General features: G+C 41.0%; 1 protein-coding gene across 6 annotated transcripts in view; it reads left to right on the top strand.

Moving 5' to 3' along the window:
• Positions 1-17757, top strand: part of LOC145437836 (sushi, von Willebrand factor type A, EGF and pentraxin domain-containing protein 1-like) — a 132890-nt gene that overhangs the window by 96208 nt on the left and 18925 nt on the right. For all 6 annotated transcript variants that reach the window (XM_080315142.1, XM_080315147.1, XM_080315146.1 and 3 more), the window contains 9 exons: positions 5560-5739; positions 6546-6722; positions 8371-8553; positions 9161-9417; positions 9478-9630; positions 13371-13540; positions 14117-14264; positions 16032-16195; positions 16260-16378. In XM_080315142.1, the coding sequence (XP_080171268.1) occupies positions 5560-5739; positions 6546-6722; positions 8371-8553; positions 9161-9417; positions 9478-9630; positions 13371-13540; positions 14117-14264; positions 16032-16195; positions 16260-16378 (1551 nt within the window). The remainder of the gene's footprint in view (positions 1-5559; positions 5740-6545; positions 6723-8370; positions 8554-9160; positions 9418-9477; positions 9631-13370; positions 13541-14116; positions 14265-16031; positions 16196-16259; positions 16379-17757) is intronic.

Genomic DNA, 17757 nt, shown 5'->3' on the forward strand with positions numbered 1-17757 from the left:
TGTAATTGAATTAGTATGTATTGGCAACATTCAAATTAAATTTTGGGAATTGACTTCCGAATCTTTGAGAGATTTTAATTATTCTTGAAATTTTCGTCGCGCTCGTCGCAATTCAATGTGACTTCTTTTTTCAATTGTTGATATACAATGTTATTTCCAATTCTCTGCTAGTTGGTGACGATTACCCCTGACGAGTGTCAGCCGAGAATATTCGGGTTCATTTCAATGTGAATATGAATATACTATTCGATAATAATTATTGTGTCACAGTAGCAGTGTTTCTTAACCTTTTTAGCGATCGTACCTCTTGTGCGTTTAATAAGATTTCTCGTACCCCGTGTCCATTTTCAACACCTCTGATGGTACCTATACCAAAACAAAAAGCATATTCTCGTAAAATCGCGCGTAGCGCGAAGAATATTTTTCAGTTGAATAAATTATCGCAGAAAATATTCCACTTTTTGTTGGTTTGCAGAATAATTTTAAGCACAAGATAACATATAGGCCTATAATTCCACAATGCATCTCGCACCACAGACCCCTGGCTACGATACCCTAAAACAGGGGTGGGCAACATACGGCCCGCGAAGAGATTTTTTCCGGTCCGCGGACAGTTTTCCGTCTTACATAATAATGTGGCCCGCAGCCCCGATCTTCCGAGATTCTTCATTACTTGCTTACATAGGCCTACATCAAACTTTAGTGACTGTATATTCTTATACTCATGTATGCGCAGCGAGCGATGGTGGAGCTTATGCGTAAGTTCGTCGAAGCGCGAAGACTTGCATTATCGGCATTTACGATGTACTCAACCCAGATGTAATTTGTGGTAATCATGGTATATGTCGACTACAATGGTAACTTACACAATACCGATATTTCTTAGTTTTGATTCCGTAACCGTCGACTTGTAGCAGGTCACACGTCTAGCCTTTTGTACGATACCGCTTATGTCTGGGGTCGCAAACTCAAAGCGGGTGGCGGGCCACTTTCAAAGTCAGAAGCCGCGGGCCGCAAGAATTCAATATCGAGATAAAATAGGCCACACAGTTGAACAATCACGCTATCTCGTCACCTATTTTAAACCCTAATGAATTGATATCTTGATAAATTTGGGGCTTCGGGTTTATCGAACCCATTGAAATCTTCAGTGTGTTGATTGATCAGAGAGAAGCAGATATGGTGGTGCCCAGGCCGTGTTATTTTTGGCATTTCAGGAGCCAGATGCCAAAACTGCCAAAAATAAAAATTTGAAAATGCCAAAAATAAGCAATTTTTGGCATATGCCAAAAATAACGCGGCCTGCCAAATAGTGTATTTCGTTCATGGTGTTGTGTTAACAGGACCGCGTTTCAAGCGAGAAGAGCGTTTGTGAAAGGCAGGTTTCTTAATCTGGGTCCAGCCCACCCATTAGGTGTGAAAGCATGGTGTCCTAAATGGTGTGGGCACAGCGTGATTGAACGGCTGACTGCATTTGGTTTACGTCATACTTTCCATTTGTCCAAAGGCAATTTTACGACCATTTTTGACCGGCTTGTCGAGCACTAAATTTGATAAAACGGGTATCATTGAGAAGCTGCCGCAGTACTGATGATTAAAATATAAATTATATTCTGCTCATGGAGCTGGAACCCCCAAAATCAACCACGATTTTTGCATTGTGATCGAGTTGAGCATTGTGACGCAACAAACTGTCTGGCTATTTCTGAGCTGCATAGTCTCGTTTTTCCGGACAGTCTTGTTGCATCAATGTTCTTAAACAAGCTAACCTTCCCAGGACTCTTCCATGCGAGTTGGTAATATTAAAGCCACCTGGAGTGACAAAAGTCCTCCGAAAATATATATCGGTAGACTGAAGGAGAAATGATAGTCGGGCTACTAATGTGTTGAGAGACAACACAGGAAACTCCTGGAAAAGGATCGGGAAGAAAATTCTTTCCGCGATGAGACCGATGGCACTGGCGAAGTGATCTTTTTTCATGATGCATGGAAGCCGGTCCGGCCCTCCAAAGATTTACAAGCTCTGAAAACCTTTTGTGGATGACTGGCTACATTCTTTCCCTCAACGGCTATTGTTGAAGCCGATATTTCCCAGATTCGCTGGGCGAGAAATGAATTTAGGAGAAACTTAGCTGACCTGAGTTTGGAAGCACTGTTACAGAGCAAATGATTTAAGTCTATTCAACCGCTGTAACAATCAGCTGTTGAGCGTGTTTGTTAGGCTTTTCTTTCTTTTTTTTGCTTATTGGCTCCGAGTCCGATGGATACTGCACATTTTGTGGTTTCGTTTGATATTATTAACCTATGAAATCGTTAGGTTTTTTCTTCTTCTTATTGTTTGTTGGCGCTGATTATACGTGGATCCTGCACATTTTGTGGTGTCTTTTGACAAACTAGCCCAAATAAAGCGTTTTTGTGACTAATTCGAGGCTGAAACTATCTATTTAGAGGACGATGCCAAAACTGCCAAAAATAAAAATCGAAAAATGCCAAAAATAAGTTATTTTTGGCAGTTTTGGCATATGCCAAAAATAACACGGCCTGGTGGTGCCTGTATGACAATGCCTTTCTCAAATCAACATTATCTTCGTCATTATTGGCGAAAAATGGCTTCGAAGTTACTTTGCTGTCGTTAAAATACATTCATTAAATACGATTTATTCCTTGTATATGTGGATAAACGGGCGAATATTGTATCAATTCAGCAATCTGGTCCGCCAAGTACTTAATTTTCGTATATCAGGCCCGCCGACTGGAGAAGCTGCGCGCCCCTGCCCTAGAATATGATTATGTCCAATCACCGAATAATCCATTGGTGTTACAGCTAATAATATGGCTGAAGAGACCAAATATCACTCAAGATGTATAACTAACTTACCTATACATAACGGGGGCAACTGAATGCCATTGGATTTCATGGTGACTTGATTAGATATCTATATACGCTACACAACGTAAGCAACGAACTTTTGATGTATTAGGCTATTATTTCTCATGACAATTTATTAGTTTGTTGCATCTGTGGTCGTACCAAGTCACGGCGTTACGAGTCACAAGTCCTTCTCTAATTTTTTTTACGTTTACCTCAACTCAATTCATTTATACTTTACAACCCAGTCAGTCCGAATTCGAATAATTTTACGAAAGGTTGCGCCCAAGTCCAAAGCACAATTTTCAGTCACGAATCATTAGCGGGTCGTATTTTATAATTATGAACCAGAAATGTGACATAATAGCTGATCTTCCACCGCATAATAGATTTTGAGAGTGATGTTACAGTGGAGTGTGATAAGATTTCCGATTTTGAGTAGTTTCAGAATGAACTTCAAGTTCTCAAATCGCATACTTGGAAATCCAAAATACCGCCGCGGGCCGCACAAAATGATGTCACGGCCGCGTGTTTGAAACATACGCTTTAGATGATGTCGCGTGAGGAAATAGTTTATGGTATGGGTATATTTAGACTAATTTCACGAGTGAAAGCGCTGTCTAAACCAGGTGATGCAAACCCTGAACACCGAAAACGACAATCGTTTATTTCGCTAATTTTCATATTAGCGTTGGCACACGCCCAACACATGTTCGCAATTACGCAATTGTGCTTTCACACCGATCCAATGGTTGAAAATGAGTCAAATATAACAATTCTTATGGAGATAAATCCCAGGGGTGTAGATTATTCTGTTTTCGTGTGCCCTACCAAGAGATCCCATGCCACTAAGACATATCTACATATAAATTGCAATATTTCACTCATTTTCACCCGTTAGAAAGGGTGTCAAAGCATAATTTGTTTGCTGAAAGTACTGTTAACCTAGGTTAGCATATTTTGAGATCCAGAGAGGGGGACACTTTTTACCGGCAGCAAAAGTTACTATAGTAGACGAGTAAACGGGTGATTTTCAAATTTATTGCTCTAAATAGGAGGACGTGCGGTAACCCTACCTCAGGGCCGGCCAACCCGTGGCCCGCGGGCCACATGTGGCCCGCGAGAAGGTTTTGAGTGGCCCGCGAGGTAATTTCCGAAATTTCTAATATCATCAAAAATGGCTTGCACAGATTGTGAACTTGCAAGGCGAACCAAAAATTTGATTAGTCTGACCGCAACACTTGAGATGTGATGACTAAAATATCAGTTCCGACGCGTTGACAGATCCATCAGCCATTCACATATTGGTATATCGTCGAACACTACAATAAAGCAGAATAATTTGCGATATATTTATCAAAGGTAAAAATTTTCTACAAGCTTGGTGCAACATGTTGTCACTCGATTTCTTGTTTTTAATATTGTTGCCCTTTTGTGAAAATGGAAGAATACCTAATGTATCAGATTGAGTCTAACTATATTCGCGATTACGAGACAAAGTGTCATTCAACATATGCGACATTGCGTTTGCGCTCGCAGTAAGACCGTCGACTATGAAATCTAGGCACGAAATGATTGACGCATGTTGGTCGCAGCTTTCGACATCGATATGTCCATGCGCCGAATGGCCCGGTCCTCGCAAACTGAGCCCAGCGATATACAACAGGCCCGCAATATAGTCAAGTGACAATATTATTGACCTTGAACTTGAAAAAATTTTCGCGCTAAGCGCGGCTAGTGGCCCGCGCAATAGTTCGTCTATCGAATGTGGCCCTTTAGCTGAAAAGGTTGGCCAGCCCTGCCCTACCTTAACCTGATTTATACCCTGCGTTACGGAGAAAATATGCTGATACACCTATCTTACTTTAATGGATTTATAGTGTAAGATAACAACATATTAAATTTTTGATACAGCCCCCATGTTCATCTCTAGTCATCATTCTGCGTTGATTGTTAATTTGCAACTTACGATTTTGAAAACTGCCTTCGGCGATTGAGCAACCTTTCGTGGCAATCAATTTATTCAGATTTTTGCTGCAATAATTTGCTGTATATAAAGATATATCACTACATGCGAGAAATCGATTCCGGTATTGCGCTATGACCAGCCATGCTAATTTTGGAATTTGGTTAGCTAGATGGCAACCCAAACATAAGACTTTCGAAAAGTCGATTTTGATTGAAAATTCTATAAAGATGTCAAAAGGAATTGAAAAGAGCGTATTTCAAACAACAAATAAGTTTATAAAGTATTAGTTTTTAAACTCGATGAAGTGGAGTACGTTTGGAGTGTCCACAAAGAGCTAATGAAAATCTTAGCGTTGAGGCTAAAAATTCCAGTAAATTAATGGTCGATTTGGAAATCAGTCGTGTAGGAAGTAGAGGATTAGAAGGTATGATTTTCGGAAGGACTCGACTGATCTTGCAATACATAAATGAGATCCGTAATTTGTGGATTTAGCACAGATTTGGCTCTATTAGTGTTTGTGGGAACAGGCGATATTGAACGTCTTGTGGTTTCTGTTTGATAGGAAACAAACACCGAAATATAACGTTTTCTGTGGAAAATTTGAATCGATATTCATTTAGGACTATGCTCAAACCCAAAATGCCCAGAAATGCTATTTGTGAGGCTTTTTGCACATTCCAACAAAAACTATGCCTGACAATAACGCTATACTTTTTTTCAGAAATCTTATGCACGGAGGTGCTCTCTTTCGAAAATGGATTCTTGGAATCTAGTGACCAATCCAATAAAGTGGGCGATGTTATCACGTACCGATGCCAGCCTGGGTTTTCCCTTCGTGGCGATTCAAAGCGGATGTGCAAGGATGACGGATCATGGTCTGGGGTGGACCCTATTTGTGAAGGTTCGTATACTTCGTTGGTTGAGTTCAGGGGGCGGTCAACTTAAGCGCACAAGAAGTCATTTCAAACATTGGCCATCACATAAACCCAACAAGATCTGAAAACTCTCTTTCATTATAAATACCTTATTTCTGGTAGCCAGGTAATTTTATAGGTGGCTTCCAATGCGAAAAATCTATCAGATTCGGTCTTGAACGAAAGCTACAGTCGCACTGATACCGGAAATGTAAATTTTAATCTGGTTTGGCCACGGGTTGCGAAATTCAGCTTTTCGAATTGGAGTGTTTTATTAGTGATTCGATTATACTCGAAAATTTCCTATTTCTGATACGTCGCGAGTCCTAGTCATGCATCAGGATTGTCGCTATAGTGATGAGATCTTGGAATCTTCCAAACGTACCCGACAAAAATTCTTTGGTGAGGGGCACACGATTCCAAGGTGGTATTTCTATATTTGGTGTATCCTTTGCCCCCACTGTTCGCATCTGTAGTCCGATGCTCAGATTGCATAGGGCGTGACTATATCAAAATAGAAAAATGAATTCGAATTGAATCGCGCCTAGCGAGAAGAACATTTCATGATCAATTAAATCTCTCAAATAATATTTATTCTTTCGCAATTTAGGGAGTCAATTCGTAAATTCAATTTTCATGTCTTCGGCCACAAACACATGTTGATTGAACTACGCGTGTCCACTGCCGCACAAATTTTCCTATGCGGCCGCTTGCAACCGTTCGGCCGCAGGTTGCCCATCTATGATTAATAGGAACATAGACGTATGTCGTATACTTACGCATTTACCTACAGAAACCGACTGCACTCGGACCCTAACGATAGAACATGGATTCGTTGAATACAGTGGCAAGAATGGCGTTGGCGATTTGGTTACTTATCTTTGCGATTTCGGATATACTCTGAAGGGTGAAGCTGAACGAACCTGTCAGCAGAATGGCCGATGGTCCGGATCTGAGCCTTCCTGTGAACGTCAGTATTGTCTCGACATTTTCTCAAGTCATTTATCATATTAACCTGTGATATAATACAGTGATGTAGTCTAGTGTTCTTCGACCGGTGTGCATGGTGTAGGGGAAACCGGGGACAAATGTAACTAGGGGCAAATGTACCAATCGACCTCACCGCAAGTAGGATGGAGAAATCAGCTTGATATTTTAAGTGCGCATGCAGTAGTTATCTCTCCTATTATACCTGGAGTTACGTTGAGCTACGATGCGAAACCCCGGAATAATTTGCAAAAAACGAAATGTTACGCCCTTGAGTAAAGTTTTTCTGGTCTGGAATAATTTGTCTAGACGAATAGTACCTCAAGTAGTTACAACGAAATATATGTAGTTGGAACAATGTTACTAAAGTCCACCGTGATGATGGAAAGAATAGGACTTGCATCGCCGGGAAGGTACCATACTGAGACACTAATCATGGTCAAGCGTGTCAGGGGCAATCGTAACACTCTGTTACTTTTGCCACGTTACAATATGTTATCAATTCTGAATGTCTTCGTTCATATGTTGGTATTACCATTCATCTACTGCAGAATAATCTTGCACCAGCCAGAAGTTCACCAGAACAGATACTACCTTGCGATACCAATTCTAACATGATCATCTGTCGAAACGGCCACACAATAGTAGTGATGTGTATCTGACGGTTCGGTTATTTTCGTGATTCAACCACCCTTTCTCATGTTGATCGACTTTTGGTGTGTCGAACTTCAATGGTCATGACTGAATTCTCGTCCTCTGTCTTTAATCATGGCCCACTTACATTTTGATATTTGATGTGAACAATTTATTTTAATTTTGTACAGCACCGAAGAATGTCATTATAGCTTTGACGCCACACAATGTTGTGTCCTCGTTTTGCTATACCATCATCGGCCCATTCAACCAAGATATGTTAGCCAGGTCGATTTCGCACCTTCGCAGGTGACCGAATGACCAACCAATTATGTACGCTGAACAACGGAACCTTGGTAGAAGAGGCCAAATATGTGTAGAGAGATGATGGAATGAATGTGTCTCTTGTACACTTCAGGCTTGAACAAGACACGAAGGGTGATATTGCATTCAGATGCCATAAATGCGATGGGGCGTAGCCATGGAAGCGTTCAAACGTCTCTTCCTTTAGTTTGATGCAATATTACAATTTGTGCTTCCGTTTTCGTTGTTCATTTCGTTTCTGTTAGTTATAAATAACACTGTTACAATTGCCCCGCAAGGGTGGAACAATTGCCCCTGGGTACGGGGCGATTGTAACATTTGAGCAGCGATTTTTGCGACCCAAAATTTCCATGATTGATTACTGATTGAGTTCCAATTTAGTTTTTATATCAACTATCGAGTTGTTGGCTTCTTTATATAAAACTTTGGAAGTGAAATTTTCACGAGAAAAACACGTAATGTTGGAAAATACAAAAAGTGTTACAATCATCCCCGGTCTCCCCTACAGAAGGTGTATTAGGGTTTAGCACACGAAAACGGGGGTTCTTGAATTGGGATCCATGAACGTCTAGTAATAATTTGTCGTTTTGTTAGGACTTGTCGATGGAAGCCCTGCCGATATAGCTATGTAGGCCAAAGTAGAGAATGATAATCGTTAAATATCTTACCGTCAGAAATATGCGAGGCTCCGAAAAGGTACTCGGATTGCGTCAGACCTCCTTTGAACTCCTGCCTCGACCGACACGACTTGCCTTCCGAGGAGAAAAGAGATTGCGTGCCTGGATGCATTTGTCCGAAAGGCACCATGACGGTGGACCGGTACAATTCTACATGCGTTAAAAGACGACATTGTCCGAGTGAGTAACGGAAAATGACTTTAATTTCATGCCAAATTGAATATTGCATTCGGCACGTGTTGGATCAGTTATGAATGCCGCACGGCATAATGATTCGAGTAGTCGAATCCGAATCGCGTATTAATTGTAACGATTCGAGTCGAATATCTTCTATGGTATTTTCCACTGCGGGAGGTTGAAAACATCTATTAGTCGTATGACAGCATACGAATCATGTAGTACAAAGCTATACAAGTTAGTGGAAATTACGTTTCTGTAAAGCTGTGATCAACCCTGCTACTGTCCACTTTCTCGTAATTTTCATACCTCATCACGGCTTGAGCAGCAGTTGGCGGAAAATATAGTTTTATAGTCTTATTTTCGACATAAGTGTTTTACAGACACAATAAAACGCCCGCGGACGCCCACGGAGGTTATGGCCCACTAGATTGGAACCGCTGCTCTTGGTCAACGTGCGTTTCTGATCATAAGGTTACTTCAAGTCGTTACGAACCCTGCTATCTTTTCATTATATCACAATCTTGTAGCGTTTTGATGTGATGAAGCTGTTAACAAAATGACTGTCTGACTGCTACCGGCGTAGATGATTTATTTTCCATCTTACCAGAAAGAGCTGTATGTCGCGTGTGGGGGGATCCACATTACGTGATGTTTCAACGTAGCACCATTTTCGACTATATGGAATTGTGCAACATGACATTGCTGGAGCCAGTCGATATCAACACGAGTGACGATAGATGGCTCACGGTATCGGCTGAAAATGAAATGAGACCACCGATTAGCGCTGGATCGTTCGTTAAGAGTGCCAAGATCAGGCTTAGAGGCGGTGAAATCGAAGTTATTTTCGAAAAATCTGGTGCCAAGGTAAATTTATTCAGCATGATCGGATTAATAATGCATACATTATGACCGCGCGCTTCATAGGTGGACGGTGTTCCGGTATCGGATTTGCGCACGCCTCTATTCAACTTACATACGAGGGGTAGAAACCAGCTGCTGACCACCTATCATGGTGTAACTATTCTATATAATGGAAACGCGGTGGTAATCAAAGCACCGACCTTGTACCGGGAACAGGTACAAATTTTGATTTTGTATCTTTAATTAGTTATGTAGGCCTATGTATAGAATTCGAGTGAGAATCGTGATTTGTCAAACGTGCAAATCAGTAAACAAATTTAAAAAAATCAATTGGGTGAAATGCGATGTACAGTTAATCAAAGTATAGACGGGACGTGCGATATAACAGAGTTATCAAAGCGGAGTCACCCGGGTCAGGAGCAACTCACTACAGAATTCGTTTGCTTTAAACCAGGGCTGGCCAACCTTTTCAGCCGAAGGGCCACATTCAATTGACGAGATATTGCGCGGGCCACTAGCCGCGCCAAGCACGAAAATTTTTTGAAATTATAGGTCAGGAGTCGGCAACCTTTTGTTAGTCGCGGGCAAAATTTCGGGTGTACAACTTTTTGGCGGGCCGGAATTTTTCTTAGTACTATATTTTACGCTCACTTCGGTATATTATCCTACATTATTGCAATCTCAATCATACCAATCAGAAGACACATGTATTTACACTTCAACAACACAGAATAAATGTGACAATTGACGCAGCTTGCATTGTGAAAAGTTTTCTACTTCCGGTAACAAGTCAGATGAAACAAGAATCAGACCCTATACAAAATGGACGTCCGAAATACGTGATCTTAGCTTGCTATTCGTGAATTTCATTGTTCAAAACTATTGTTCACATGCGTACGTGCTTCCAAAAATCGATGCAATTTCTTTTGCATTGTTGGTCAAGCTGGGATAAAGACCAATTTCAAGAACGTACTCTTTGTCAAAGTCTTGCAGCGATATGCTCTTTGTATGAAATTTGTCATTCAATTCAACTGCATCGCATTTCAGAAAGGCCCATTTGAAATTTTCAGGCAATAGTATTGGCGTCCAAATTAAACAGAGTACTGAATAGTCAGAATTCATTTTGCAGAGAAGGAATGTCGGAAAAGCGGGTGAATATTCAGTAGTTAAATTTCGTATCACAGTTACAAATGTAGTGTTGGTACTAGGTTTTCTCTCCTCCAGTATATGAAAGTGAGCATAATTTTCTTTATACTGTTGACATTTCCAGAGTCACAGATTTGTTTTGAATGCGCCTCAACATCTCATGTATTTAGTTGTTTTCCCCCTGAAGTTGCAAATTCAATTGGTTCAGATGTGACGTTAAATGTACCTGGAAAGCAAGATGAGATACCCATTTTCGATTACAAGATTTGAGTCGGCGATATTTGTGTTTTCGAGGAAAGTTGCTATTTTATTTCTCAGTTCATACACTCGTGTAAGCATAGCTGCTCGACTTAATGCGCGAACATGACAGATATAGGCCTACATGACATCGCCATATTGATTCTCTGCTTCTAGTAAGATCTGGCGTAACTGATTCAGTTAATGAGACAAAGATCATATTAACAGTTTTCACCATTGTGGCCAAAACACTATTCAGTTTTTTTGTCTTGGCACACAATGCCTTCTGGAAAATTGAACTATAGATATAGGCTAACTAACATATACGGAGGCTAGTTATATATAATCGAACAGTTTGAGATTTCGTCATTGCGGCTGAGATGTTCCAAGCGTTTTTGAAGCAAATGAAGAACACCTTTATTGTCACACCCCATTAGAGTGGTAAACCCTTTAAAAAGTATGGAACACCTTCGGTTGCGAGATACACCCGATTGATAAGCACTGATCCAGTCTAGTCTATCTCCATCTCCTACTTCAACCACCTTCGTTTTATGGCGTAACAATAGACTAATACGATGTAGGCTACTATTATATCGTAGCAATGCCGCATTTTTTCATGCAGTGCTGCACTGCAGATTGAAACTCATTATGAAACGGCGGGCCGTATTCTTGTGATAACTAATTATTATGTCGCGGGCCGGACGATTTCGCTTGGCGGGCCGGATCCGGCCCGCGGGCCGTAGGTTGCCGGCCATTGTTATAGGTCAATAATATTGTGACTTGACTATATTGCGGGCATGTTGTATATCGCTGGGCTAAGTTTGCGAGGACTGGACTATTCGGCGCATGGACAATTGGACATATCGATATCGAAAGCTGCGACCAACATGCGTCAATCATTTCGTGCCTAGGTTTCATAGTCGACGGACTTACTGCGAGCGCAAATGCAATGTCGCATATGTTGAACGACACTTTGTCTCGTAATCGCGAATATAGTTCGACGCAATCTGATACACTAGGTATTATGGCGCGCTATGGGGCACGCTACCTGAGTATGGACTATACGCCGCGTTCCCTCTAGGGTCCGCAACAGAGAGTCGGCGAATACGTTGGCCAGCACTTTATTGTACAACATAAACTCGAACAGACTAAGGATAAAACATTGGATAAAATAAACAGCGTTGGTCGTGCAGCGTCGGTCGATCGTCAGATAAAAAGCCGGCAGTCGTCAGGTAGAAAGGCGGCAGCGCTGGTCAGGTAAAAAGTCGGCGTGCATCTAACGAAGGTCTTCTTTAAATAGTCGGAATGCAGACACCGTCGCGCACAATGATCAGCAATGATTGTTAATTGTTCATCCGACGTCGAGAGGGTATGTGCGGTACACCAATCCGCCATAGTATTCTTCCATTTTCACAAAAGGGCACCAATATTAAAAACAAGAAATCGATTGACAACATGTTGCGCCAAGCTTGTTACAATTTTATTTTTAACTTTGATGAATCAATCGCAAACTATTCTGCTTTATTGTAGTGTACGAAGATATACCAATATGTGAAGGGCTAATGGATCTGTCAATGCGTCGGAACTGATATTTTAGTCATCACATCTCAAGAGTTGCGGCCAGACTAATCAAATTTTTGGTTCGCCTTGCAAGTTCACAATCTGTGCAATCCATTTTTGATGATATTAGAAATTTCGGAAATTACCTCGGGGGCCACTCAAAACCTTCTCGCAGGCCACACGGGTTGGCCGGCCCTGCTTTAAACTTTATATTGACTAATAAAAAATAATAAACATTTTGAAAAACAAGCAAACAAACAATCAAAACAAACAAATACAGCATCATGAAAAAGTATAATTGTAATGACTAAAGTAATACGATGACATTCTCAGCTCATTTTTCCGATGTAGCTGTGTCGATAAACAAGTTTGCATCTCACGCAAATATATTTTTCTGATTCTAATTTGTCCGTTTGAAAGGATTGCAAAATATTGACAGGAAATAAGCTGATTGATCTGGTATAATGGTGTTTTTGGTGGTTCATCATGATATAAAGAATATTGACCTATTGACCTATAAACCGATACCTATAATCGTCGATATCAAAACAGATAGATTATTTTTCTCAGTCTAGTCATAACATAGTGTTAAGAAATTGCGTGTACGTAATTTACTTGAATAATACTTGATAATTTGATATTGATCCGTGTCAGGTCAAGTCGTATTAGGAACTTTAGCTGAGTCTTCCGAACACTGGATGACTCTGGTTTTGGTAGAACCAATGCGGAATCCACAGTAGACTAGAAAGAATTATTGTCGATGAGGTGTAGAATGTTGCGCGACATGGTGGTTTAAGCCTCTGTAAACGCTGCATTTGGTAAACCAACATATTCTCTTGCTTATCACATCGGCTGTAAAATAGATGTTGCAGATAAATGTCATATTGCCAGATAAATGCAGTTAAACGCATTCCCATGGTGATACGCGTACCCCAGTTTGAGAACCCCAGCCGTGCAGTGTTGCTTATCTGGGCCACTGCGTCGGAAGAATAGCAGTTCCATTTAAATTATAGGTAAGAGGTCTTTGCGGAGACTTAAACGACGATCCAAGCGATGATTTCAAGACGCCGGATGGGGTCATAGTGGATGACGTAGCAGCTTTTGCTGCCGGTTATCAGATTGGAGAATGTTCGGGACAGTTCACACCTATCAACGCCTGTACAGCTAAAGACAGAGCGAAATGGTAATGAATAATGATGTCATTGCCCGGGCTAGATAAGTCTAGTAAATGAGTGATTCTAATCTGAATCGAGTGTTTAGCTTCGAGTGGATTAGTCCGGTATCACCTATGAGAACGTATCACAGTATGGCATACGTGGAAAGTTCAAAATACCTACCTTTTATATGACCTCAAACAACTTGATTCCAGTTCGATATCACATTAATGATTGTTTGGTCTTTTTTATTTTGTCACCATACCTACCTCATTGCATTAAGTGGCAATGAGTTGGGAAAACTTCACGTACTAACGTGCGTAGCTTTGTACTACAAGTCTGGTATGCTACGATGCGATCAATTGACGTTTACTGCCTTCCACCGTGGGAAATGCCATCGAAACTATAATTTCAGTTGATAAATTAACGGTAAGTTGCAAGAGACGTAAAAGTTCAGTAGTCGGAAAAATCATATCTAACAACTCGACTCGAATTATTCGATTTCATACTCGATCCAGATTGAAGTACTTGAAATCATTGAGCAAAGTACAGCCATGCATTGCTTCACCAATTTCACGCAGAAAACTTCTACTTGATCTGCACAGGTCGGAATACGGATATTGCGGATCAATCTCAAACGAAACGGGGGTGTTTGCTGACTGCGCGCAACTGCTGGACACAGCTAAGGGATATTACGAAGCGTGCCTTTTCGATATGTGCGCTACTGAAGGAGATCGTAAAACGCTATTAGAGGTGAGGATTCGAGCTGGTCACCACCATCGGATGACCAGTTGAAATGAATGTTGATTTTTGCAGAGTACTGAATTATTTGATATACGGATATTGTACGCTTTCACACCAAAACTTATATTTTAGCAGCAGAAGATTTAGATTCGATAATTTGTTTCCGTCCTTGTAGCCTCGAAACCTCGGTTATTCGTTTTCAGCGCTGAAAATACTTGTTTCGAATGGCTGCTAATATTTATAAACGATATGTCTGCCAAGTAATGATCGACCATCGTATTTTGGTCGCATTGCTCTCCAGCGGGACACCTGGAATTGCTTGTGGCCGCAACAAAATATGCATTTGACACCAATTCTGTTGAATGAAGTCAAAAAGACAAATTCGTATCTACAATGCGTTCTGTTCTCGGACATTTTGAGGTTCACTTTCACAAAAGAACCTTGGTTGGTTCTGTAATGTGAACCTTTTTCATGTATTACAATTTTCATTTCATTATAACATATTTGATTGAAATTTATTGCATTTCAACTGAGGGCTACTGTATGCATGGCGCCAGCAGCACGAAAAAATCAACACTGGACGAGCATGCACCTTGGCAATCTCAAAACTTTCACTTGCTTCGCTACCAAAGTTTCCTCGAAATGTCCAGCTTTCCTTTTGTGAATATTGAATGACTCTCTGATGTGCGCTTGACCCGCAATCACACAACATCAAGAGCGAAATACACTTCATGTAGGTAGTCAGCGAATGATACTTCTTCGACCAATCAATGAAATTGATATCGTTGCCTGATGCAAAAATTCTAGCAGGCGCACAGGGTCAATCTTGACTTCATATGTTTATTGTACCATAAAAACCAAATCCATGCGATTGGGATGTTTGCTACTACTGTTGTAGGCTTATAACTTGTCAATGGGGTGATATCACGAGCAAGTATAGAAACCCGTTTACACTCTACTCAATATCAACGTAGCAATACTCATACGCCGAATACATTGTGCGGTCTGGCCTGGCAGGTTAAGAAGTAAGATTATTCACTTGCAACTGCAAGTCATCGTCGAATTGTTGGCAGAGCGACGGAAAATATTGATTTTATGGGATTAATAGGCCTATATCATTTGGCTGCTGGTTGCCCCAGTTGATACATTTGGCGACGTTTAAAACGTCAATATGTAGCCTACTTCGGCATTGTGGCATTATGTGGCCCGAGTCGTCGCTAGGTATCGTGTATATTAATATAGGCTATCTTTTCACTGAACTGTAGGGTTCGAATTAGGAAAATGACGCCACGTGATGTCATGAGGTTCACGCTCGAGTTCACACAGAACCTTCCAAAAAGGTTCGCCTTCACACGAACCCGAACCTTTCAGAGGTTCACACCATCCCTAGTGATTAGTCATTTCACCGATGAACACAGTGCATGTAACACATTACAAGCAGCTGGTTTTAGGCAACCTAGCATTTGTTTCAACAAATCAGTGAAATTGGGAAAAATATTTATTTGGACAAACCTATTACGCAGATTCAATATTAATGAGCGCCCAATATGTCACACGACCCTGTTTTGGCGGCTTGATCATTGTTCGCGTCTGTCCCATTGTAACGTCAAGCAACAGGCTATTCGTTTGGTATTAGGTAACTCGCCTGTTCGAGAGAAAAATATGTTTCCGAAGTGACATTCCATATTCTTAACACCTCCAGTGCCAACTTATCGCGATTCTCCTATTCTGATATCGTTCTACTGCCTTAAGTTACTCGATTATACATTATTTCAGGCATTAACTACATTTGTGGACGAATGCAGAGACATTGCACCGGTGACTTGCGAATGGCGAGTCAAACTTGGTTTGAACGATGATAATTGTCCCCCAAACAGCCAATACGAAGCATGTCCTATAAACTGTCAAAGATCTTGTTATAACATCGAGGAGCCGTCAACGTGAGTGTATAAGTGATATCCCCAGCGTAACTGAAAATGAAACCTCGAATTCCATTCCGTTAAGATGCTCAGAGCTTCAAGAGGGTCGATGTGAGTGCGGGGAAGGCTTACTCTTTGAAGGGCTGACTTGCATTCCAGAAAGTGAGTGTGGATGCACCATGAACGGAGAATACCTTAAGAAAGGTTGGTAACGTTTCCAACATAGACCAAGTATGAACACGCGAACTATTGAATGCATCATTATGGGCGGAGCTCATCCGGAAAAATGCTAATCGTCTTGTTAAAATCGTGGCCCATAAAGTTGCATAACATTTAAACTTGTCGCGAGTCTTTTAGTAAAACTTTTCATACAGCGAAATAGGTTGCCACGATTAACAGTTTCACGTCAGGATCAGACGATTACCATTCCCGGGGATAATCAAACTTTGTGATCTCTGCCAAGTTTCTATGAATCCAGTAATTCCAACTTTAATGTAGTTTGAAAGAAAAAAGATGTAGCTATATTTCTAATTTTAATCTAATTTGGACGCATCCGTGTAGCTATCGATCTATTCCTATTGCATTTTGAAGAAGAAACAAACTGCGTAGCTGTTATTCTAATAGTTATTTAATTTGGTAAAACTGAAAATTTTCTAGGTCTCCAAGTCTTGTCTCGTGTTGGTGAAAATGAATTCCAAGTAGATATAAAGTGATATTGATGTTCGTTGTGTTTCCTTCTAACTTGGAATTGAGTTCAATTTCCACGAATTAGTGATTTTATTATTTTAATCATTTATATGAATGCGTATGGAGCTATATCCCAGGGGTGTATTGGGTTTTATTTTCGTTTACCACCTTTTGAGATTTATTGGGGTGGTAAACGAAAACAGAATCCGCTACAGCCCTGACTATGTCCCCAAAAAGTAATTAGTTTATTGGTGTCGTGTTCGCACATTGGAAGGGCGTGAAATCACAATTTGGTACCTGGCAGTGTTGTTGTTTACATGATATACGCGCCAGGCTTTGGAGAAAATGCACGATTTTCGTTTAAACCAGCTGTGATTTTTGAACTTTTTTGACTAATCGCCTCCTTATCAAGCTAAACATATCTTTATCGCCCACTAAACCCTAGAGATAATAAGTAAGGTTACCCTTCTACCTTTCTGCAGTATTCAAGTAGGTTGTATCCAGTGGAGGCCCTACGAACAGGGGGGCCCTGGGCGAGACTTACCGGGGGGGCCCCTATAAGTATCTATCCGTAACTTCTGGGGGGCTAAGTAATTCTACCGCATGCAGAGACGTGATGATTATCGGGATACGGGACTTTTCTAACAAATGCAGTGATTTGATGATGATTGACACATCTGTTCGGAATCATATTCTTGCTTGGTACACGGATATCCATGTTTATTCGTCATTCTCCTTCAAAAAAGTGCAAAATCCAAATAGGGGGGCTCCTTCGACCAGGGGGGCCCTGGGTGACCGCCCACCTCGCCCACCCCAAAAGCCACCACTGGTTGTATCCACTTACTCGGGTAGTTTTGCTTGTATAGTACTTCGATAGCCTTTTTCGCCCGAGTCAC

This window comes from Botryllus schlosseri, chromosome 4 (genome assembly GCF_051294905.1).
Source record: "Botryllus schlosseri isolate E-star chromosome 4, Bs_hap1, whole genome shotgun sequence".
NCBI lineage: Eukaryota > Metazoa > Chordata > Ascidiacea > Stolidobranchia > Styelidae > Botryllus > Botryllus schlosseri.